The sequence below is a fragment of the Poecilia formosa genome, unplaced genomic scaffold, assembly GCF_000485575.1.
Source record: "Poecilia formosa unplaced genomic scaffold, Poecilia_formosa-5.1.2 Scaffold579, whole genome shotgun sequence".
NCBI classification, from domain to species: Eukaryota; Metazoa; Chordata; class Actinopteri; order Cyprinodontiformes; family Poeciliidae; genus Poecilia; species Poecilia formosa.
Window position 1 is genome coordinate 142,097 of NW_006800518.1, and position 23,926 is coordinate 166,022.

Sequence of the window (23,926 nt, forward strand, 5' to 3'; positions counted from 1 at the left end):
GTCCTAGCTGAGCTCTTCACAAGAAACATGCAAAGGTAATAAAACGAAATAACACGGAGACATGAAGCAACACGGTCATATTTTTCTAAAAGCAGCAACTTTGAACCTGATCTGACACCAGAGCTGCGCTACCGCTAGGCCCGTTTACACGACAATGAATTCGGATGACAATGTAAGTTTTGTTGCATTTGTACTGTACGTTTACACGAAACCACTGAATGTTTTCTGACAACGGCTCAGATTGAAAACGGGTTCCAGAGGGCGATGTTTCTGAAACGTACCGATGTCCGTTGTGGTGTAAACAGAGAAAATTGATCTTTTCTTCCAGAGAATCCCCAGCTCAATCATAGTATGACACAAAACAAAGCTGCTTCCTACAATCCACAGAAGAAACTACCGACAATGCTGGTGTTATTGTTTCCCCATCAGATACGGTTCCCTCGGCGTCTCTTCACCGCCCAGCTGGCAAAATACACGGCAGAGCATTACACGTTTTCGATGTGTACCGTTACTGTGTGAACAAAGATTAAAACGTTTTCATGTAAATGATCCAACAAAAACGGAACAAAGATTCAGTTTTTGTTGGATCATTGTCTATAAAGCGATGATGAGCCTTCTTGTTGAGCTTCGTCAGGCTTCGGGAGCTAAAAGCCCAAACCGTAATCTCCCCCGTTAGTCTGACACTAATGACAATAAACACACATAATTGAAAGTAAGATAAAATGTTTAGATACTTAAACTGCACATTTTTACAAGAACAACGTCGGTTCTTGTAAAATGATATTTTTATTGGATCGGAAACAATCGAGTCGCTTGAAGCTGAGGTGCAAAGAGCTACTGTCCACCTAGCAGTTTTTTTAGTGTTGAACTTGAGAATAAGGGATTATTTATTCTTCGTCAAGTGGGAGGAGGATGAGCACGAAGGGAGTTGGTGTCAGTTTTCGTTTTGCTGGGTTGGAGGCACATGACGAAGAACAAATTTCAGATGGAGTATATTTGTTTGGTTTAAAACAGCGCAAAATGTTTTACAGATTTATTCTAATCACGTGATTAGCCAGTGAAGATGAGGCATCTGGAAAATGTACTTTATCTTTAAAATATTATGCATATTGTGTTAGTAAAGAGATTTCTCATATGATCTTGGTAATTTACTTGGCATTGAGGCGTTCGACATTAGTATCCATAACCTCTTATACAATGAGTGAGATGAACGTTTTCAAAGCCTTCATCATGATGTGTGGTTTCTTGGTGGTGAGGATTGGACGCCGAGACCCAGGTAAGATGAAGACGAAGGTGATTTAATGATGAAATTGCTCATAAACAGTCCAGGAAAACAGGCAGACAGACAAACACACAGCTAATCGCTGGTAGCACTGAAAACAAAGACTGAAGAACTGGAGCCGACGCGGGACTTAACCAGTACCACTGGGACGACGGACAGACAGACATACGCTTGACAATAGACAAACAAGAGACAAAGACAACAGGTGGACTTAAATACACACGGAGTAATCAAGGGAACGAGACACACCTGGGAACAATCAACGGGGAAACGCAGAGACTCCAGGAAGGAACTGAACAGAAACACGGATCATGACAGGCTTGAATTTATGCAATTATTTTGTTTCCAGTTGGGATAATTAATCAATATAAGTTTTTTTCTGCTTGATAGGGAAGTTTTATTTTAAGTAAATAGAAGATATTTATTGTTTAATTTCTTAATTAAAAATTTAAATAACATTACTAATTTAAATAATAAACTAATGCATGTTATTTTTATGTATTTGGTGGTTTTGGTAATTAGCTTCTGAAAACCCAAATTCATGGTAGAGAGCAGTAAACTGTTACTAAACATATTTTTGGTCCTGGATTTGGTACTGAATTAGGTGCTTACAACATAAATAAAAGATATTACAACAAAATATGTTCTTTTGATCCTTAATGATTGAATCAACCTGAAACAAAATTATACAAATCAAGGCTTTTGAAAGTTTCATCATGTTTGCCATTTTCTGTGAGATTTGCATCACTAAGTAGTCATGTCAGTTTCCTTGAGGTAAATCGTCTATTATATAACAAGTCTTTCTTACCAAGATGGTATTGGTCATATTGTAAATATACCCATTTTGTATTTATAGTATTTTAATCAAATTCTTCAATTGTCGTATTGCTGTAATAATCAATGAATATTTGTGGCACTAAATCCTCCAATGTTTTAATGCAGATGCCTCGTTGATCTCTGGCTGCGAGTCGAAATTCCAAAACCTGCAGTGATTTCATGTCACGTCAGTGTTTTAAGTTTTAAAATTTAATGGTTTTCTTGTGTTTTATAACAAGTATTTGCAGTATGTACTTTACTCTTGTTTAAGTTTTTTTTCTTTTCTATTTTTGTTTGTTTTTCAGTAGGCATGGTACGGCGTCGTTCCATTGAAGACTGGCCCCGCAGTTTAGTGACTAACCGTTGTCACAAGTTGGCAACACAGCGCTCTGACAGAAATGATTTAAAGGAGAAGATGTAGACAGTTATAATTTTATTGTTTTTATTTCAAAGTTTGTTCTATTGATTTGAGCATCTGAGGTCCTTTGCTGATGATTGTTCAAGTTTCAGTCTCCTCCTGGTGCTCATGCTGCTGAATGGGGTATATGCCTCGAGAGGTGGTGACGTATTTCCGTTTGAATTTATGCCACATAGGTTGGTTCCGGGTCCTGCTGACTCCTATTGTTTTCAGCCAAAGCTGCAAGATCTGTACCATGAAAAAGACGCAAAACTTAAAACATCTGTGAGCTGCTGGTACAACAATCGAGTTTTGTGGTGTGCCGTTGTGTCCAGTAATTAGCCGGTACCATCCGGTGCTTAGTTTTTTTCATTTTCCTGCTGAAATCAAGGACAGCTAACACGCGGTTTGTAGCTGCCTGCTATTTCAAAGCTTGAGGATACTGAAGATCCAGCGTCAGAAATGGGAAGACGGAGGTTAAAAGGAAGCTGTACGAGCTTCGTTCACTGGAATAATGTGTTGGAGGAAAATAATGCCAGGAAATCCACTGCAACGGGAACAGGCTGAGAACAGAGGCAGCGATTCGGCACAAGGTCAGTCAATACGTGTGTTGAGGCGTTTGTGTTATATGGAGTATGAAATTATTCTTAGGCAGCTCCTTAGCTTTTGTTTATATGACATATATAAAATACATTTAACATGCAGTCGGAGCGACTAGCCCCTCCGATACTATTAAGAGAGGAAAAATTCTTGAACTTTAAAAACCTTTTGACTCGTTAAATCCTCTCTTATGCCCGGGTTCAGAAAGATGCTGTGTGCAAAGACTGAGATCACGCAGAGATAACAGCGTCACAATAATCAGCATCCATTCAAGACAGATGCATACTATCACCAGACAAACACATCACATAAACCTCAGAGCACAAACAACACATGAATTTACCTGAGAGAGAAAAAGACAAAAGATGGAAACGACAAACAAAAAGCAAAGACAAAATCTAGTAACAAAATCTGATTTGTTACTCTGTAGAAAGTTTTATCCTCTTGTATTTAATTTATTCAAATAAGGCGTATCTTTGCTCATCCAACCAGAAGCTATCTCTGACCCTCTGAAGCCTAAAACCCCTGCCGTGTTTACAGCCTTTCACAGATGAGTGTGAAAAGCTACAACTTCTGTATTGTTTTCCACACAGACAAAAGGCAGTTCAAACGATCCTAGCAAACCATCTGCTGTAACTACAGGTAAAATAAAGGTCAATAGGCCAGAATAAGTTACTGATTTAAAACCACAATTTAGGCCATTTGAATCAAGACATGTTAAGTTTTAAAACTAGCTTATTTTAAATTTATTTTCTCAACAATACCGAGCAGGTAATTTAATAACAGCCGACAGCAGCAAACCACACCACACCACACAGGTAGTCAGATTAAGGTCCAAAACCTTCACTTTACAGCCGTTTAAGTGGCACCGATCCACATGAAAAACCCAAAGAACAAATGGTACAAATCACGTATTTCCAGAATCCCGAATATATTAGAGTGAATTTTTCCACTTTGCTGCTTTAATCTGTTACGTAATTTCTCCTTTTTTCCTCTGAGATTCTGCTTAGAAAATGAGGTTATGAAGTTATATCCTCCCGCTGCTTTTTGTTTTTAAAATAATATATTTAGGTTTGCCTCGATTTTATAAACTAATGTCTCTATGCATCATTTTTTGTCTTACTGTTGGTGCAGATATTAGGTGAACACTGTGCTTTGCCTGCCAGTAGTTTAAATTAATTTCAGCTGCACACTTTCAAGGGTATTCAGATTTTAACATGCATTTCTAAGTAGTATTTCAGTTCACTCTTACTCAGTGACTTCAATGTTGTTACACCTCTGAAACATTTTTTGTAGTTTCTTTGTGATACCAGAACTATTTCACTTAAACATTTAATTTCCTGAGATTCAATTTATGTTCAAGCAAACTCTCAAAAAGAGCTGAGGATTTATTAGTTTTGATCATGTTGGGCAGCTAAATATGGAAGCTTATTGTTTTTTTGTGTGTTTTTAATTTTTCAGGTTTGCATCGTAACACCTCGTGTTTCTGAGCCATGATCGCTGTGCTGATTACCTTTCCATTGGATCCAAGCACCTGGACCAGCTGACGGCATCCATCAGTCCACGGATCATCACAACGTGGACCAACTTTTTATTTACTTGGTTAAACTATGATCTGGAAACCGGAGCACCAGATATGCAAAAATCTTCCTGCAGACTTTGACACTGCAGTCATCCTGGACGGGGCTGAGCCGCTCTTCCTCTCTCCTCTTCCTCTCCTCCAGAGTGACGAGTTTTCATCACCAGTAAAGGCGAACAGGTCTGATGTCTGATTAGCTGCTAGGAAGTATATTATATATTCACTGTTCATTTTGCTATCCTGTTTGTACCTCCAATAAAATTGAATCTCATTTGTAGTACTCTACATTTCACAAACCTTTTTTCCCTTTTCTCTGTGTTTACATTTTATCAAGTATTTACATGTAGATCAGGAATTCAAGTGAGATGGTAAAATGCAACACATTTAGGTAATACCAGCAAAGAAATGTGAATATTAAGTAATATGTAGTTAGTCATATAATTTAATATACTGAGTAAGGCTGGATGATATGATTTACAAGATTTTTTTCATACCAGATTTGATTTTAATCGATTCCTCCTGCCCTCAATTTCTATAATAAAATCACAGAAAATACTTTCAAAAAGTGCCTTTATTTCAATCATCTGTTCTGTGAGTTGTATAAGGGAGCATTATGGTCAGGACTGCAAGTATGCAGTCATTGTTGCAGCAGAATAAAGATGCAATTTTATAACAATGTCTTAAAATTACAAGAAGTTGTTTAATGAGAAATAAAGATTCAGATTGATCTGACGTAACCAGCTCAGTCCATGTGGTTCTGACATTTGTCAGAACCAAGAGGATTCAGATTTTCACCTCAACTGACCAGATAAGGATTAAGGTACAAATAAAAAAATAGAGCAAATACTGTAAACAAAATGGAAAAAGCAACTGATAGAAATACTTTCTATATAAAGAAAAGTAAAAAAAAAAAAAAGTTAATAGCAGGAGAAAAGTTGATGGCAACATTAGCTCGGCCTATTCATCCCTCCAGGAAGCCATTCAACAGAACTCCTGTCCAACTCCAACTATAATGAAGATTAAAAAGAGAGAAAAACAGAAAGTTAAAATAACAAATAATACCAATTTAATATTCAGATCTAATGTGTTCTGGAATCTATTATTGACATTTTACAAATTTCACAAATCAATTAGAAGGTTTCACAAATGTTTTATTTATTCTGCTGTCAGTACAGAATAATCTAGTTAGGTTTGAAATGTCTAGGTGTTATAGTTTTTAAAGTACAACACATTAAAAAAGCTCAAGATAGTGAAAAATTAAGTGTAATCGCCCTTTAGCTATTTTCCGAATTAGATGCTACATTCAGAAGCTAACTTCAGCTTCTGGGGCACAATATAGACATATCTCTATATGTTTATATAGATATATATCTATATCTATCTATAAAGCATAGATATGTAGATTGCACACTGCACAGGTAATCAAACCACTTATCGTTTACATAGCACCTTTATAAGCTTGTCCCTGTTAGCTACGTCAGACATATGAGGCATTATGGTGAATACAAACGATTTATTAACTTACCTTTGAAGTTATTGTGAAGTTTTGACACATCCACATTAATTTATTCAAATAAGGCACATCTGTGCTCATCCAACCAGAAGCTGTCAATAGTTTCAGATTTAAACCCAAACATGGCTAAATTAAGAATTTTGTTGAAAAGAACTGTTCAATCTACCTTTTTGACATGTGATAAGATTAACTGTATTTAAACAGAGAATATTCAGTTTCATCCCAATAAAACATGGAGAGCAATGGCCACTGCGGAATAGATTAGAGAAACAGTGATATGTTTTTAAATAGATCGTTATTTTCTTAGGTTTCTTATACTGGTTTCCTCTGCACTTGACTGAATCCATAGAGAAGCAAAATGCATTTCTGCTGCAGGTCGGTAAAGCTAGGTCGGCATTTTTCTTTGGTAAATGTCTTGCAGGTCTTTTCATGTTATGTTTTGTGAAGGGATTGTTTGCATGATTTATTTTCAATTCATCATCGTTTTCAGGGATCCCTTATTTTTCCATTGGAGTTCTTCCCTCTGAACCGTCTTGATCTGTGGTGCCCTGATGGTGTGAATATAACTTTAGACACAGTAAAGTTACATTTTGCATTCATATCAAATGTTAATTTTGTGCCTGTTATTACTCTCTATGTGTACAGATCTACCTTAGCGATGACGATGGCATGCAAATTCTGCAAGAACTCGTGGTTTGTAGCGTATCAGTACTTGGAAGTATCAGCACCAAAGCCGCCGGTCCAGAACCAGGCAGCTCCAGTGTACAGAGATTTGTTCCCCACATTGAAAGGAGAGGTATGAATATTTTATGTTTGTTTGCAGTGAAATAAAGGTGTTTGGTCTAAAAAAAAAAAGTGGCTAATGATTCTAAATTTATTTTATTTTTACAGAGGATTTGTTCAGAGGAATTGCATGTGTTTTCTGATCCACTTAAGAAAAAAGTGGTTTCTTACAAGGTCTGTGAGGCTTTTATCTATTGATGATATATTTTAATAATTTACATTTTAATTACATGTGGACAACAGTTTGGTGACTTTAAAGGAATGTTACATTTTCTTAAATCCAGTCCGTTTCTCGGCTGACATGTTGGTTGAAACACTGCTCAACACTTTGGTGTGGTTGATTGATGACATCACTTAGCTCCGGCCCTCACAACAGAAAATCCCTTATTTTCCTGATGATCTTTTACTCAGAGATTTCAAACTGTTTGGTGACAGAACAAGTGATGCTGAGTCCGTCTGTGAAAGCTGATTGGTGGATGGGCCGTGTGGGCGTAGCAGAGCCCTCACGGCTCTGCCACATTATTTTCTTCAGACAATTTATAGTTTCTGGGATTTTATTGACCACCAGACAGGAATGCACCAGGGTTTTTTGTGTTTTGTTGGGGAGCAGGTAGGTGTTTATTTTCAGGATATACACTACATTTGAACTCTGGTTCGTGGGTTCATCCTGCCTCAGAAACCAGGGTAACACTGCAGAAAACTTCAGGGTTACTCTGGGATTTGCAGTGCTCGGTTTGTCCAGCAGATGGCAGTGATAGACCAGAGATCGTATGGCTCAGTTTAAGCGGAGCAGAGCGGTTTTCTCCTATAAAGCTCATTCAGTCTTGTCTGATAGATATTAATGTGCTCATATTTACCATTAGGGGCCATGTTAATCTTCTCTGTATCGTTCCAATTTTAGTTGATGGCTGGGAGAGCTTTGAGCCTGACAAAAGCTCCGGTTCTTGTGAATTCAGCTGGCTGGTTACTTTGTAATGGAGTCCATGATTACCCATCATGCATCTGTGCATTGAAACGACCAAGTTACAAGAATAAACAAGAAATTTGTGGGTAGTCTGGGTACATTTTTAAAGTAGTCAAGTACAGGTATGAGGTAAAAGTTTATTTAGCAGCAGACCTTCATGTTTGGAGGTTTTTTTCTTGTTCTGAAAATGAAAGTAAAACCGCTATGGAGAAGTGGGCGGACCAGAGGGCTATAAAGACTGCTCTGAGACAGGGTGCTAGTGTCCTAGTTCTCTAGGACATATACCAAAATTGGAACGATACAGAGAAGATTAGCATGGCCCCTGCGCAAGGATGACACGCAAATTCGTGAAGCGTTCCTCATTTTCTTCTTCACCAGAAGAAAAAAAATCATCTGCGAACAAAATCCCGGCACAAAACGGCACAGTTAAATCAGTCATAGTTTGGGTTCCTGAACACTTTTCCCTCCAGAAGCTCACTTCTTAGAATGTAGCTAGGTGACCGGTAAAATAAGGGATTTTCTATTGTAAGAAACTCATATCTGTTCGTGTTTAAAAAGATTTGTGCGTTTGTAATACTGGATTTGTAAACCTTAAAAATGAAATAAACCTCCTACGCCTATACATGTTGAAAAAGTACACACAAATCACCTGGTACACACACACAACTGCATTTACACACAGATCCAGTTACGAGTGCACAACTATTTTTGAGACTCATTTCACGCTTCGGGGAAGCTCCAAGATTTGTGTGTAGATGGTGCGTTTACATGCTAGTAAAAGCTGGGACATCTGAGTTTTGCTCTGAGTCTAGTGTTTTTCTACTTTAGTTCGTGGAAAACTGAATATCTCAGCACTTCCTTATAATATCCTAAAATTATTTACAGACATATTGTGCGTTTTGAGCGGTACAGGAGACCACAGCTAGACTTTATTCACCATAACAAAATGAAGGGTACTTCATTTATGTTGACTTTTCAACATATTTAAGGATTTAGTCCAATATTCACACATAGGCCTGTCAGAATAATCAATAAATCAATTAATCAGATGATAAAACAAACTCAATCATTTCCATTGGCATGATTTATTGTTTCTCTTTTTCTCTCTTTATACCAAAAACTGGATAATAAAAGTCTTCAGTTTGGTACTTTGGTCTCAATTAGACCTTATTTTGAAAAGCAATTTTGTTTAAAAAGACTTCAAAATTCATTAGTTTTATTTATTATGGATACTAAAAATGTCTCCCAGTGTTAAATGTTCATTAGAATTTAAAGTTTAATGACCTTTGAGAATGAGTTCTTGCATTATTTCATCATTACTATTATATAACTTAAAAATGGCCTCAAAAGAACTATATTATCGTTTGTTGAGAACTTTGGAACAATTTATCATACAGTAATTTTTTTTCATGGTAACAGACCTATTCACACATCCTCCAGAACCTTCAGATTAAACTGTGTTTGTGTCTGGACCCCATTTCATCGGCCCTTAAACAAATACACTGCTCAAAAAAAATAAAGGGAACACTTAAACAACACAATATAACTCCAAGTAAATCAAACTTCTGTGAAATCAAACTGTCCACTTAGGCAGCAACAGTGATTGACAATCAATTTCACCTGCTGTTGTGCAAATGGAATAGACAACAGGTGGAAATTATTGGCAATTAGCAAGACACACTCAATAAAGGAGTGGTTCTGCAGGTGGGGACCACAGACCACTTCTCAGTACCTATGCTGTCTGGCTGATGTTTTGGTCAGTTTTGAATGTTGGTGGTGCTTTCACACTCGTGGTAGCATGAGACGGACTCTACAACCCACACAAGTGGCTCAGGTCATCCAGGACGGCACGTCAATGTGAGCTGTGGCAAGAAGGTTTGTTGTGTCTGTCAGCATAGTGTCCAGAGGCTGGAGGCGCTACCAGGAGACAGGCCAGTGGAGACGTGGAGGAGGCCGTAGGAGGGCAACAACCCAGCAGCAGGACCGCTACCTCTGCCTTTGTGCAAGAAGGAACAGGAGGAGCACTGCCAGAGCCCTGCAAAATGACCTCCAGCAGGCCACAAATGTGCATGTGTCTGCACAAACGGTTAGAAACCGACTCCATGAGGATGGTATGAGGGCCCGACGTCCACAGATGGGGGTTGTGCTCACAGCCCAACACCGTGCAGGACGCTTGGCATTCGCCAGAGAACACCAGGATTGGCAAATTCGCCACTGGCGCCTTGTGCTCTTCACAGATGAAAGCAGGTTCACACTGAGCAGATGTGACAGACGTGACAGAGTCTGGAGACGCCATGGAGAGCGGTCTGCTGCCTGCAACATCCTTCAGCATGGACTGACCCACTGCCACCGGTTTGGCAGTGGGTCAGTAATGGTGTGAGGTGGCATTTCTTTGGAGGGCCGCACAGCCCTCCATGTGCTCACCAGAGGTAGCCTAACTGCCATTAGGTACCGAGATGAGATCCTCAAACCCCTGTGAGACCATATGCTGGTGCGGTTGGCCCTGGGTTCCTCCTAATGCAGGACAATGCTAGACCTCATGTGGCTGGAGTGTGTCAGCAGTTCCTGCAAGATGAAGGCATTGAAGCTATGGACTGGCCAGCCGGTTCCCCAGACCTGAATCCGATTGAGCACATCTGGGACATCATGTCTCGCTCCATCCACCAACGTCACGTTGCACCACAGACTGTCCAGGAGTTGGCGGATGCTTTAGTCCAGGTCTGGGAGGAGATCCCTCAGGAGACCATCCGCCACCTCATCAGGAGCATGCCCAGGTGTGGTAGGGAGGTCATACGCAATACTGAGCCTCATTTTGACTTGTTTTAAGGACATTACATTAAAGTTGGATCAGCCTGTAGTTATTTCACTTTAATTGTGTGTGGCTCCAAATCCAGGCCTCCATTGGTTAATAAATTTGATTTCCATTGATGATTTTTGTGTGATTTTGTTGTTGGCACATTCAACTTTGTACAGAACAAAGTATTCAATGAGAATATTTCATTCATTCAGATCTAGGATGTGTTCCCTTTATTTTTTTTGAGCAGTGTATATATCTGGTCTACAAACCTGCTGCTCATCTTCATTTCAAGTTGATTAATGTAGATGGTAAAATGTATTCAGATGGTTTAGATTTTTACTGTCATGAAGTGGTTGTGGGTGGTGGTGAGGAGAAACACAGAGACCCAGGTTAAGGTGATTTTAATAATAATGCTCGCAGCAGCACGGCAGAGAGACTAGCGCACAGCTAAATGCTGGTAGCAACTGATACAAAACGAGCAGACGCCGACACAGGACTAACGGTACGACTGTGCCGGCAGATGAACTAACAGACAGACGAGAAGCGAAGACAGAACTGACTTTAGACGAGGAGGAACACAGGCAACAGGTGGGACTAAATACACACCTGGGAAACAATCAACATGGAAGACGCAGAGACTCACAGGGAACAGGACCAGACAGAAAATTCAAAATAAACACACAGAAACACGGATCATGACATTCACAAGCAGTAAATTTCTTTCTTGATTGATATGATACAAATGAGAGCTAATAAAGAAAAAGAAAATATTTTATGCATTTATTTAAAGCACCACTGCAAACAGCCTTCACAGCAAAACATTTAATCAACATAAAAAAAGATTTCTACATGCATTGTGATTATTCAAGTAATTTTTAGGTTCAGTCAGGTCTGTCAGTGCATCAGCTGTTCAGGAAAATCAACATAACTGTTGTTGGGAATGGAAATCCCGATCGATGAATCATAATTTGTATCGACACACGGAGCATAAAATCAGCCAACCAAAGCATTCAGACTTTTCTGAAAAGTGCGGAGTTCACAGTAAGTTGATTTTATGTATTTATCGCACAAAAAAATGTAAATTGTTTGAAAAATAAGCAACATAAACGTTCATTGGAATAGGTAATGTAACTTAGAAAGCATATACTCGCGAACAATGTTCCCCTAATTTTTCATGTGTCTGGGCATACACAAAGCTCCCTGAGCCCACTGAGGGCCACTGTGAGCAACATCAGATGTGCACGCTGTAACCACACACACACCACACTTCTCCCGCTGAAAGCTCACTTGCTACTTTGGCTTCGCTGCATGTCTTGCAGAGTAGACCTTTCTCACTCAAAAAAGAAAAAATCTCACCCAGTTTCACCGCTTGTTCTTTTATTTGCACATACTCAGACAGCCATTCCATCCTAAAAGAACCGCAGTTCTTTTTTACTTTGTCTTGGTGAGCGGACGTGTCGCTGCCGTTCGCTTCACCATGATAAATTTAAGTTAAAATATTATTTTATGCGCTGCATAGATTTTCTTGTGCACTGAGACTGCACAATCGCGCAGCTAAGAGGGAACATTGCTCCCGAAAATAATTTAAAAGCACGTCTTGGCATGTGTTGTCCAACGGTAATTTTTGTCATCAGCCTTTAAGCTAGTGCTAATGTAACTGATGCTTACCCATTTGTGTTTAGGGCCTGCTATGCAATGCATAAAATAGTGCATAGAGCAAGATTTGTTTGGATACCATCTTAACATTTTTCTGTAGGGCTTTAAGTTAGCCCTGCAGAAAAGAAGGGAGGAACCCCGCCATGGATTTGGCACACAGGCTTTTCTTAAATGAGCAGAAAGCCAGGAAGCATCTCAAGTCATCTCCCTCAGAGAAACACTAAAACTTAAGGACAAACAAAATAACACAATACTAACAATAATTACAATTTAATTAGTAGAATAGCATTTAGTTAAAATTAACATGACAGTCTAATTTGTAGTTTTATATTAAAAAAACTGATCTAAGAGGATGCAGAAGTTCTGAGCCACTTTGTGTACCTGGCTTTATGTCGATTTAAAATTACTGCACTGATCTGTATTTGTAGGAATTACACATCATGTGATGTTTTGCTTTTAAACGTTAGAATAAACTTTAAAAATATAAGACATGGAGCATTGACTGTCAATATTTATTCAATGTCACATGCTGTTTTTATTTTAATTATGTAAAGCACCTTGAAATGCCTTGCTTCTGGAATGTGCTATGCAAATAAAATTCGATTGATGTTTGATTGATTGATTGATACTTACCTCTGTGTTTTTACTCATTTACAGATTAACATGTCTCCTCCAAGCCTGCCATCAAAGTGCCCCACTTGTGGCAGTAACTTCCGTTATCTCGGGAAACATTTACAAAATAAACATGGATTAAAAAATAAAAATCCTCACTTTCTATGGCAGTGGGCGGACAAATATTCGAGCCGTACCCTGCCCCATAGAAGGGTGTACATATAACAAGTCAAGATTAGATAACCATCTTGAAAAAAGCCATTCAGAAATGGCTCCTGAGAAAATACAAGAAATAATTTTGTGGGGTTCTTTAAAGAGACCCGCCTCTCCACCTCGCGGGTTTCAAAGAGGGCCTTGGTGGCGGTGCACCACCATCATCCGTCTCCGGTCTCGGGAGACGGGTGGCGATGTCTTCATATCAAGAGTGCCAAGCTGCGGCACCTCGTCCCCAAGCGCCACCTCCACACGTGTCGGGCGAGGTGCATGGAGGAGATCCCCACATCCTCGGTGAGACTTTTGTCACCTCGAGTGCATGTGTGTCTCGCCTCGTTCCTCTGTCCAGGCCTTTGAAAGGGTTTCCTTGAATTGTTTTCCTCTGTCCAGACGAACTGGAGGAGGACCCCTTCAGGGAGTTGATGAGGAAGTTCTTCGCGCTCCTGTCCCTGTACATCTCCTGCTTCTACGGACACAGGACCGGCGTCCTGGGGAAGATGACTTCATCATCCTGAAGCCACCAGATGAAGACGAGGAGAGGGCCATGCGTGCGGCAGCGGAGGCCGTGCCAGCTGAGGATGCTGAGAGGGCGAGAGCGCTCCTCTCTCTCAGGCTAGATATCTGCTGAAACATAACACTGCCTCCTCAGATTTGGTCCAAACTTTCATCCTTTGCAATAAAACACAACGGATCCCATCACTTGTACGCAAATGATCTGGACGGCCTCATTAAAGGACACAAGAAACATCTTTCCTAGAGCACGTATTCTTGTACCATGCATTAACTTTTCTGAAAGAGGCACGCCGTGGTCACGTGACTTTTATGGACCAAAGGAATAAAAAGAAGACTGAATACTGCATTCACAGTTTCTTTTCTAATTTAGTTTGTTTTGGTTTGGATAATAGGAAAATATGTAAATAAATGGAAACAGGAAGTGACACCATGGCTATGATCTGCTCCCTGCGAGCAACACTCGGGGAGATGTCAGAGAAAAGATCCGCAAATTCGACCTGGAGGACAAACCAGGCGGTAAGCGGAGGTTTTTCCTCATGAGTTTGGTATTTTATGAAGTTTTTTGTGCTTTCTGACCTGTAAATGAGCTATATAAATAAAGTTTACTTGCATTCCTACTTTAAGATTCAAAACCGGTACAGGAGTTCCTTCTATCTGTCATAGATTCTCAGATTCCTTAACGGACATTTTCTTTTCTTCTGCAGCAGCAAGGCAAATGTGTTTTATGGTAATACTTGAAGAACAAGCTAAGGTTTTTATTGTTTTTCGTTTATTTGATTGTTATCTAAATATTTTGTTCTTTATAGACAATGGAAGGTCTTTCACCACTGAAGCTCCCGAAGTTGTCGGACCCTGAACTGCGACCAGTTCAGAATGCTGCCCGGTTAGCTTGTTAACCAATTTTAAAAAGTATTGTGTATCTGAAATAGTTGGTCATCAGTCCAAATTATGTTAATGGAGAAATCTTAGTTAAGGAAGGAAAATAAACTATTTTTCAATATCTTATTAAATGCAGTTTACTTATTATAATAAAGATTTTGTAGATATTTCATAAAGTATTTCACAATCACTTGTACTTTTCACAAGATGAAAATAATGTTGGATGTAATTATGATTGTTGTAAAATGTACAATTATTGGTTTTGTTTTAGCTAGATGCATGAGTTTTTATTTTCCACAACAAAGGCATTTTCTAGCAGCTTTGAAATTATTTTTCTTTTCTTATACACTTGGCAACTGTAGAGTCAGTCGTCATGTATTGAATATGCGATTTGTTTATTTTCTGTGTGAAGTTTTAAGTTATCTTTGGATGTTTTCTCTGTTTTAAACATTTGTTCACAAGCTAAGCATTAAGAGTGGTGGAATAGTTTTATATCAGGATTATTTATGGTGCTGTTCACTTTAGTATCAGTGTTCATTGCAAAAAATATGTTAAACAGTTATTTAATTTTTTTGGTTACAGTATCACTGTACTGATCCGGCGGCTTCTGTTGAATCTGAATAAAAGGATTCACGAGGCTTTTCAGCTCAGCCTGGAAGCCATAGAAAAAAACTCGTCAGCTTAAGGCTGCAGAGAAAAAGGTGGAGTTTTAGCTTGAAGCAGCTGATGGCTGCCAATGACAAACTGGAGTTATTAGAAAGCTGCTCCGCCTTTTATGCTGATGGTAGGTTTATTTATAGTTTATTATTTTGATTATATTTATGTTTAATGTTTTAATGAACATATGATGGTATATCATCAATTTGGATGAAGAACTCGAGATGAGCTGGACCACTGAAAATTTTCTTTTTTTTAATATATGACAGATGCAAAGTCAGTTGCCATGCATTAATATGCGACTGTCTTGTCTTTTTTATTTTACTGTATTCAGTTTGAAATGCTGTATGTATTTTGTCATTTTTATGCTAAAATCTTTCAAAGAAAATTGATGCCATCAGGCAAACAGAGCAGGACGAAGAGCAAAACATGAGCTGGACCACTGAAAATTACTTTTATTTTATTTAAGTTCAGCTGTTTTGTTAAAATCTTTGTTTAAATTTGTACAATTTTTAATAGTTTTTGAAAATGTGTTCATTAAACAGTGTTCTGCATTGATGAATGGAGTCATTTTACATTTTTGTAACATGATAAAACTAGATCACCCCTTTATGGGTCATCTTGTAGTTTAGTGTGAAGTTTAAAGTTTGAGGGAAGGACCACGTGGGACATTAACAGGCTAAAGTTTGTTTTTAAGTTTTATTGTCATTGTTCAGAATGTATATAGTGCACAAAAAATTATTTTGTTTAAAAAGCACTTTTACAGAATATTTTATTACAGAGCTCGGTTGGAAGGGAAGATTTTAGTTATTTTGTTGGTTTCTGTTGAACAATATGGACGATGGCTAATGAATGGTGTGGACAACCCAAAGAACCGACACCAGAATCGGTTGTAGTACGGAGCTGGAGGAAAGCAAGGGATGAGGATTACATTAACGTCTGCAGCAGTTGTGAGACTGAGAAGTGGGACAGAAAAGTTACATCCAATTAATGTAAATTTAATTATAAGTAGATCTAAGTACGTTGGAGATTGTCATGATTTGATGTGACGGTTTGGTGAGGTGAAAGCAGGACGCAGCCAGACCCAGGTGGAAGTGATGAATGATTTAATGATGATCCACAGAGACTGGTAAACACGACGTGGATCCGACAAGAGACAAAGACAACAGGTGGGTTTAAATACACACAGGTAATCAAGGAAACAAGACACACCTGGGAACAATCAACGGGGAAGCCGCAGAGACAGAGACTCACAGGGAACAGGATAATAAACACAGAAAACGGATCATGACAGAGATATTAAATATGTAGTTTTGACGAGATCCATCGCTCTGCCGTAGATACAGCCGTGGATCTGGCGGGGCAGCTGGGAGGAGACGCTGTGACGACATGACGCACATACGCTGACCGGATGACGCACATACGCTGACCTGAAAACAGGTTTGTTCTTTGGTTTCAACGTACAGTATTTATTTATTTTATTAATCTTCTCTGTATCGTTCCAATTTTAGTTGATGGCTGGGAGAGCTTTGAGCCTGACAAAAGCTCTGGTTCTTGTGAATTCAGCTGGCTGGTTACTTTGTAGTGGAGTCCATGATTACCCATCATGCATCTGTGCATTGAAACGACCAAGTTACAAGAATAAACAAGAAATTTGTGGGTAGTCTGGGTACATTTTTAAAGTAGTCAAGTACAGGTATGAGGTAAAAGTTTATTTAGCAGCAGACCTTCATGTTTGGAGGTTTTTTTCTTGTTCTGAAAGTAAAAAAATAAAACCGCTGTGGAGAAGTGGGCGGACCAGAGGGCTATAAATACTGCTCTGAGACAGTGTGCTAGTGTCCTAGTTCTCTAGGACATATACTAAAATTGGAACGATACAGAGAAGATTAGCATGGCCCCTGCGCAAGGATGACACGCAAATTCGTGAAGCGTTCCTCATTTTCTCCTTCGCCAGAAGAAAAAAATCTGTGGAAAAAATCCCGGTGTTCTGTCAGATAGCCACACATGTCAGAACAGCCTACATATTGTGCATGCGCATTCTGCAGGAGGTCTGTGATATTGAGTGGTGCAGCTCGTCGTACGCGAGAAGAGAAAACAAAACCCAATTAAAAGTAAGTAAATAAATCATATTTAATGCTGCTGCAGCTGCAGTAAACTACAAAACGCGCCCTGTTTAAATTCAAGTTCCCCAGTTCATTGATATTTTTGGGTTGGATAACACGTCTGCTAGCTTGGATACAGTGATGGCTTTCCAGGTAGGACTTCGACACATAGGTTTATTAGGATTTCTTCTAATTCTTAAATGTTGAATTTGAATGGTCTGTGTATTTTTTTAACTTTCCTTATCCTCCCCCCCCCCCCACGCTACCAGACTGTACAGGCAGAAACCGTATCGGTATGAAAACACATTTCTTCACCCACACTGAAACTGGGGCAAAACCAGTGTTTTACTTTTGAAACAAATCCTTATCTTTATTAATGTATATGAAAAGCATTCATGTTAAGTTTGTTTTTATATGTGCTTTACATTTACATATATTAAGATTTTGCAAATTGAGGTTGCTTTTGGAACATGAAGGCTTTTCTGGTTAACAGATCTCATACCCGAGTACAACCCCCTGGGTTATGTAGCCAACAGTCACTATCAGTGTGACTGTTGCTTCAATTAAAAGACAGAAGATGTTCTTGAGTCACTTGAAGTCCCTGTGTCCACCGTGCGTTGCCAGGAAGGACATGGCGTCCACCAGTGTTGTCAATAAAAATTGGGATCTGTCAATTGCATTTAAACTCGCTGTTGTGTTTTCTGCAGTATTTCAAGAATTGCATTGTTGGATGCACATGCATAAACATGTAGAAGGTTTTTTGTATTACATTGGAATTAAAAAGGATGAATATTAAGAAGCTTACACTACAAACTTTATTTTGTTTAGTTTTGTATTTCTTGTCTTAAAAGCCAATATTTCGCAGAAATGTCATTGTTGCAGCACCAGTTGGCGTGTTTAGTAGCAGGAGTAGGTGTGTTGTCTAATGAATTGTCTTGTTTAAATGCCTGTTGATGCAATTTACATGTTTTTCTTGTGTCATTTATAGCAAACATGGAGTTCAAATGGGGTGAGGTCTTCAATTTTATTTCTGAAGGACAGAGGCAAACTTTGGGGAGGTATGCCGTAAAATTTAGCATCCATGGTAAGTTTTTTATATCTTAAATAAACGTAAAATTTTTGACAATATTGACATAATGTGGTCTTTTTTTTTATATACAGCTGGGGACCTATTCTACGGAGCCTTACCCGAAAGAAGGGCTGTACGGTCCAAAGAAGAGGCCTGGACCTCTTCAAGGAGTTTCATGCATCCCCCATGGGAGGACACACTGGCATCGTCAAAACAAGCAGTGCCATGTGTTCCCGATTCTATTGGCCCGGTATGACAGCAGACATTGAGAAATGGGTATGTAACAACATAGTTAGCAAAATCTTTATGCTCCAAAGTGTCGTAAAACCTATAAACTGTTATCTTGTAAAGGTGTCTCAATGTGACCAGTGCCAAAGAGTTGGACATCCCCTCCAAGTTGAAGGGAACTTGAGTGCATAAAGGTAACCATCCACAGTGATTCCTGAAGTTTACCACCTCTAGGACATTGTTGCTCATAACATTGTAATCATCCCCATTAGGTGTCAGGGGTGTGGGAGCTGATTGGAATTGATCTGACAGGTCCCTTGCCCCTGACATCTTGTGGTAATCAGTGTATCCTGACAGCTACAGATTATTTCTCTAAATGGGTGGAGGCTTTCCCCCTCAAGACTAAGACCGCTGAGGAAGTCTGTCAAAAATTATGTTCTATATTTTACCGGCACGGCTGTCGAGAATTTGTGAACACAGTAAGCCACATTTAATACTACATATATTTCTGTGAAGCCTCAATATATGTAAAAGGTTATAATAACATGTTTGTTGTTTTAGATCAGGGGTGTCAAACTCCAGTCCTCAAGGGCCTCTGTCCTGCAACTTTTAGATGTGCCTCTACTGCACCACACCTGAAAAGAATAATTAGGTCATTAGCAAGGCTCAGGAGAACCGATCTACACAGGGAGGAGGTAATTAAGCCATTTCATTCCACTGTTTTTTACCTGTGGCACATCTAAACACTGCAGGACAGCGGCCCTTGAGGACTGGAGTTTGACACCCCTGTTTTAGATGAATAGTAGACTCTGATCTACTTTCAGTACAGAGAAGCATCACTGCAGCCTATCATCCTCAAACCAACGGCTTGGATGAAAAGACAAATGACAGCATTAAGCGGTAAGAAAGTTATTAGAAAAATTAAATGTTTTTTGTTTTGTTTTATATTTTTTAAGTTGCTTTTCATTGCAACATGTTTCTGTAGGTTTATATCAATGTACAGCTTGTTATAGCTATGTCATACCATAAGAAATGCAACACATAAGCAACTCTTACAAATTGGAGTATGTTCTTAGGACATGTGTGAAACTGTTCTTCTAGGGCACTGAGAAAACTTATCAACGACAAGGAAGATGACTGGGACATGTTCCTTAACTTTGTTTTCCTTAAGGTCGAAAACCCACACCACCACAAAATACTCGCCATTTTTTCTGATGTATGGCAGAGAGGCAAGGTTTCCTTCTGAAGTTCCTGTTGACATGCCGGTACAATTCTGCTACATTATATGAGTTTACAAACTCATGTAGTGTTTTTGCATGGAAATTTATGTGTATTAAGGTTTCAAGTTTTTACATCATGTTAAAATGTCAGTACTTCCTCTAAAACATACCTGCATTAGCCAACACTAACACTACAGTCTTCCAGATTAGTAGGAATGAGTAATCGGAAAATAACAGGTGAGACTGAGTTATCCCACAGTCTACCTCTCAGTGACAAATAGTTATAAAGGCTGAAGTGAAAAATGTTGGATAGACTGATGAAGCACACAAAATCTTCTGTAGATTGGAGGACGAATCAGGGAGATATTGCTGTTGAAACAGTCCAGGGGGCGCTGTGGAGTCAAACTCCAACAGAAGCGTGTCAACATCATTCAGATCCACTTTTTTCTGTCACCAGATGTAGTTTGAAATTTCTGAGTCAGAGTGTAAAGAACAATGTCATCAGCAAAATAGTTGACTGCCAAGGCATTAGGGGGCGGGGCTAAGGTGATGTCACCAACTGGCCATGTGACCGTGATGAGCACTGCTGTGACAGAAATTTTCAAAGAGCTGGGAGCTTGTTTGTGGGAGTTATTTCACCGTGTTTCATGGCAAATAGTCCGATTTTGAGTCTTGGAAATGCCCACATGCTTCATTGCAGAAGAAAGCTTTTGATAGCTTTTCATCTCCAACACCTCCAGAGTGTGCTGAGTAATTCTACAATCTGCATGTCAAAACTTGTAATACGAGTTTGCTAAGATACATATGTAAAAGAGACAGATGGTGAGTTTGATCCTGGGATCCCGGCCTGGGCTCCTGGATTTGGTTGGCCCTCATGGATCCCTGTACTCTGTCCTTGGGATCCATGAGGCCACCAATTACCAGAGTGAGTTGGACCGGAGGAAGCTGACCCTCCACAAGACATTGGTGGATACCCTTGGAGACTCAAGCAAAATTACTTTTGTCCAACTGTATGTGGACTCCCCTCACGTCCACATACAGATGCCTTACAGGCATCCAGTCAGCAGGGCACTGGTTACCTGTCGGTAATCTCACCCTCAATTCCAGCGGGCCTGATGTTCACATTGCTCACATGTACTACCCCAAGGATAAGATGGAGCTCCAGCTTGCCCTTAGGCTCGAGCAGGTCCGCCGATTTGAGGGTGAGATACCGTCAGAACTTGTCCCAAGGAGGTTCTTTTGCATCTCTGCATTAAGAATGCACTTTGTGGACAATGCTCTAGTCATCCCGTTTGAGGACAGCGGGAGGGACAGTGGTCTGATGGTCGCTCTTCGGATGGTCTTCCAGTACTTTGTGGAGTCACTTGAGGGACTGTACTCCAGCAATGAGGGGGTGACGAGGTATGACGCCTGCTGGAAGTCATACCAGTTTGAGCTGGCTTTAGAGGAGCTCTTTTATGTGCGTACTCTATCACCGTCTGACTTCCAGCTCAGCGTCAGCCTCGGGACCAACACGGTCAACCTGACCCACAGGAGGGGCTTTATCGGGTTGGCCCCTCACTCGGCAGCAAGTGCTGGTGAGGTCCCACCCCCTCTGCACCATTGGACATGCAATGCACTCCAGACAGTTCATCTGGAGCGCATTTTCCCTGTGTGCCAGGTGTTGGAGGCAGTCCCAGCTGTTCTTGGTGCTGCGCTCATCCACCTGTTGCTTTGACATCTTCAGGAGGAATGAAATCCCCTGGGAGACTCAGCGGGAGCATCAACCTGGAGGTGTTCGCAGATGACCTAAGCACCAAGAACAGCTTCCCTGTGCCCCTCACATTTGGCAGAGCCTGGTCCACACCGGCAGAGATCCCCATAAGTGCCTTTTGGAGGGCTTCCTGGCACATGGGTTGCAGTTCTTCCCGCATATAAAGTTCCGGGACCTGCATGGGTCCCATAAGGTCTTCTGGAACTGCCGGTACTATGTGGTCCTTGAAGGGTGAGGGGTTCAATGTGCAGCTCTCAAAGGTTGCCACGGCAACACTGCAGGTGTGCACAGAGGAGGAGCGGCAGTCATTGAGCTACTCCAGGAACCTGGAGAAGTACCGTGACCATGTGATGCCATGGATGGTCAAGGTGCTTCAAAGCCTTGACCATCCTCAAAGTACTCACCTTTGCTAGCGCAATAGGGATGATCATGAATGGGGACTATGTTGATTACAAACATCTGCAAAGTCTCCTTCATGAAATGACTCCTGTAAGCTAGGCAATTCTCCAGAGGTGGGAAATCCTCTCAGAGTTCAACCTCCCAAGGGTTTTCAACTTCATGGTGTGGAAACTCCATGAAGATATTACTCACCAGCTGCAGGTGCAAGCAAAACCCAAATTCAAGGCACCACAAGAGGCACCTAACGAGCAGCCGTACAAGGATGTCCAAGAAGTTGAGGACCAAGACGACATTCCACTTTCAAGTGTTGTTCTTGAAATTTTTCATATGTTCGTGTGTTATTTTCATTCATAAAACTTAAAAATAAAATCCCTCACATGGACTTTGCCTTGACATGGTTTGAGGGCTTAAGTGTCTACTTCAGACACAACCAAAGAGTCCAAGGTTAGGATGAGAGGTTTGAGCCTGTCCTCGAGATAGGACAGGAAATGCATAGTCCATCCATCCGTCCCATCTTGTCTTCTGTGGATAGGAGGGTTCTGTTTGTTTCCCCTCCTATGCATCACCAGAGTCCAACCATCCTGTCGTTCCATTGTTTTTGTTTTTAATAATCCTTTCAGCTTTATTTCTTAATCAATAATGTGTTATAGGTGCTATTTATGAATTGTGTGTATATGCTTATGAACTTTTTTAATATGTATATTTATTTTTTTATTTACAATGAGTAGAAAGTATATTAAAATAATGAAAAAATAGAATAAAGAAAAAATTTTAACAAAAACAAAAAGCCTTTTTAAATTGTGTTCCCCTCCCATGCATCACCAGAGTCCAACCATCCTGTCCTTCCATTGTTTTTGTTTTTAATAATCCTTTCAGCTTTATTTCTTAATCAATAATGTGTTATAGGTGCTTTTTATGAGTACTTGTTGCTGTATTGCTCCGAGCAGGAATGAAGAGTGAGTATGTGGAGCCGCTCTCCTATTTATAAGCTCCTCCCTTGGAGCTCCTCCCACTTCGTTACTCTTCGTGTTTTTTTAACCTTTATTTTTAAATGAAGTCCCACATAGTGAGCAACAGTCTAGTTTGGTGAATATTTTTCCATTAACTAATAAAAAAAAATTCACAATAAAGAAAATAAAGTATATACATTTTTTATGAAAATCTAAAATACAAAAAGGATGTAATTTTAGTTAAAAAGGAATCTAAAGAGTATGGGCTCTCCCTTGACATCAATAATGTGTTAAAGGTGCTATTTATTTATGAATTGTGTGTATATGCTTATGAACTTTTTAAAATACATTTATACATTTTTTATTTATTTTAGAATTGTGAGTGGAAAGTATTTAATTAAAATAAAAAATAAAATAGAAAAACTGAAAACATTTTTTTTAACAAAAAACAAAGAAGCCTTTTTAAATTGTTTTTTGAATATTCCTAAAAAACTTACAGTTTTCCATGATTAAAGGTTAAATTAACAATATATTCTGTGACATTACTAAATCAGACACTTGTAATTTTCCAGAAAAAGAAATGATTGGGACAAAGTAAAATTACTTCCATTTTTGCTTCGACTCAATTCAGTTTATTTATGTGCACTGTTGGACGTTTCGGCTGCTGTGGGCCTTCCTCAGGCAAAGGCACACTGAATGTCTCTAAGAAATAATTACTTGGTTTTTGGTCTCAGTACAGTCATGGCCAAAAGTATTGAGAATGATTCAAATGTTAATATTTACAAAGTCTACTGCTTCAGTTTTTATAATGGCAATCTGCATATACTCCAGAATGTTATAAAGAGTGATCAGCTTAACAGCAATTAATTGCAAAGTCAATATTTGCCTAGAAAATGAACAAAACACATTTCAACTTCATTGTAGCCCTGCCTTAAAAGGACCAG

The 23,926-nt window shown here is 39.5% G+C and overlaps 2 protein-coding genes and 2 long non-coding RNA genes across 9 annotated transcripts in view; 2 read left to right on the forward strand and 2 right to left on the reverse strand.

The window, feature by feature from the left end:
* The first annotated feature begins 2,708 nt into the window (after positions 1–2,708).
* Positions 2,709–4,951, forward strand: LOC107834304 (uncharacterized). Its single transcript, XR_001660093.1, has 2 exons — positions 2,709–3,088; positions 4,557–4,951. It is a non-coding gene; the product is annotated as an uncharacterized LOC107834304 (long non-coding RNA).
* A 2,720-nt stretch (positions 4,952–7,671) lies between these two features.
* Positions 7,672–9,790, reverse strand: LOC107834303 (uncharacterized). Its single transcript, XR_001660092.1, has 2 exons — positions 9,430–9,790; positions 7,672–7,683 (listed from the first exon to the last, which is right to left on the reverse strand). It is a non-coding gene; the product is annotated as an uncharacterized LOC107834303 (long non-coding RNA).
* A 561-nt stretch (positions 9,791–10,351) lies between these two features.
* Positions 10,352–21,755, forward strand: LOC107834302 (uncharacterized). Of its 6 annotated transcripts, XR_001660090.1 has the most exons (4): positions 10,353–10,363; positions 18,400–18,447; positions 18,525–19,139; positions 19,456–21,755. XR_001660090.1 is itself a non-coding variant. In XM_016665412.1 (2 exons), exon 2 carries the CDS (start codon positions 20,893–20,895, stop codon positions 21,595–21,597), a length of 705 nt encoding a protein of 234 aa, XP_016520898.1. In that variant the 5' UTR covers positions 19,116–19,139; positions 19,456–20,892; the 3' UTR covers positions 21,598–21,755. The 6 variants fall into 6 exon arrangements, 1 of the variants encoding a protein (XP_016520898.1); XR_001660089.1 differs by having other exon boundaries at positions 10,352–10,363; positions 18,400–19,139; XR_001660088.1 differs by lacking the exon at positions 10,353–10,363 and adding an exon at positions 17,076–17,372 and having other exon boundaries at positions 18,352–19,139.
* The window catches only part of unc13bb (unc-13 homolog Bb (C. elegans)), a 75,953-nt gene continuing 69,645 nt past the window's right edge, over positions 17,619–23,926 (reverse strand). The window contains exon 35 of the mRNA XM_016665405.1: positions 17,619–18,285. Coding sequence (XP_016520891.1) covers positions 18,188–18,285 — 98 coding nt within the window. The 3' untranslated portion in view covers positions 17,619–18,187. The remainder of the gene's footprint in view (positions 18,286–23,926) is intronic.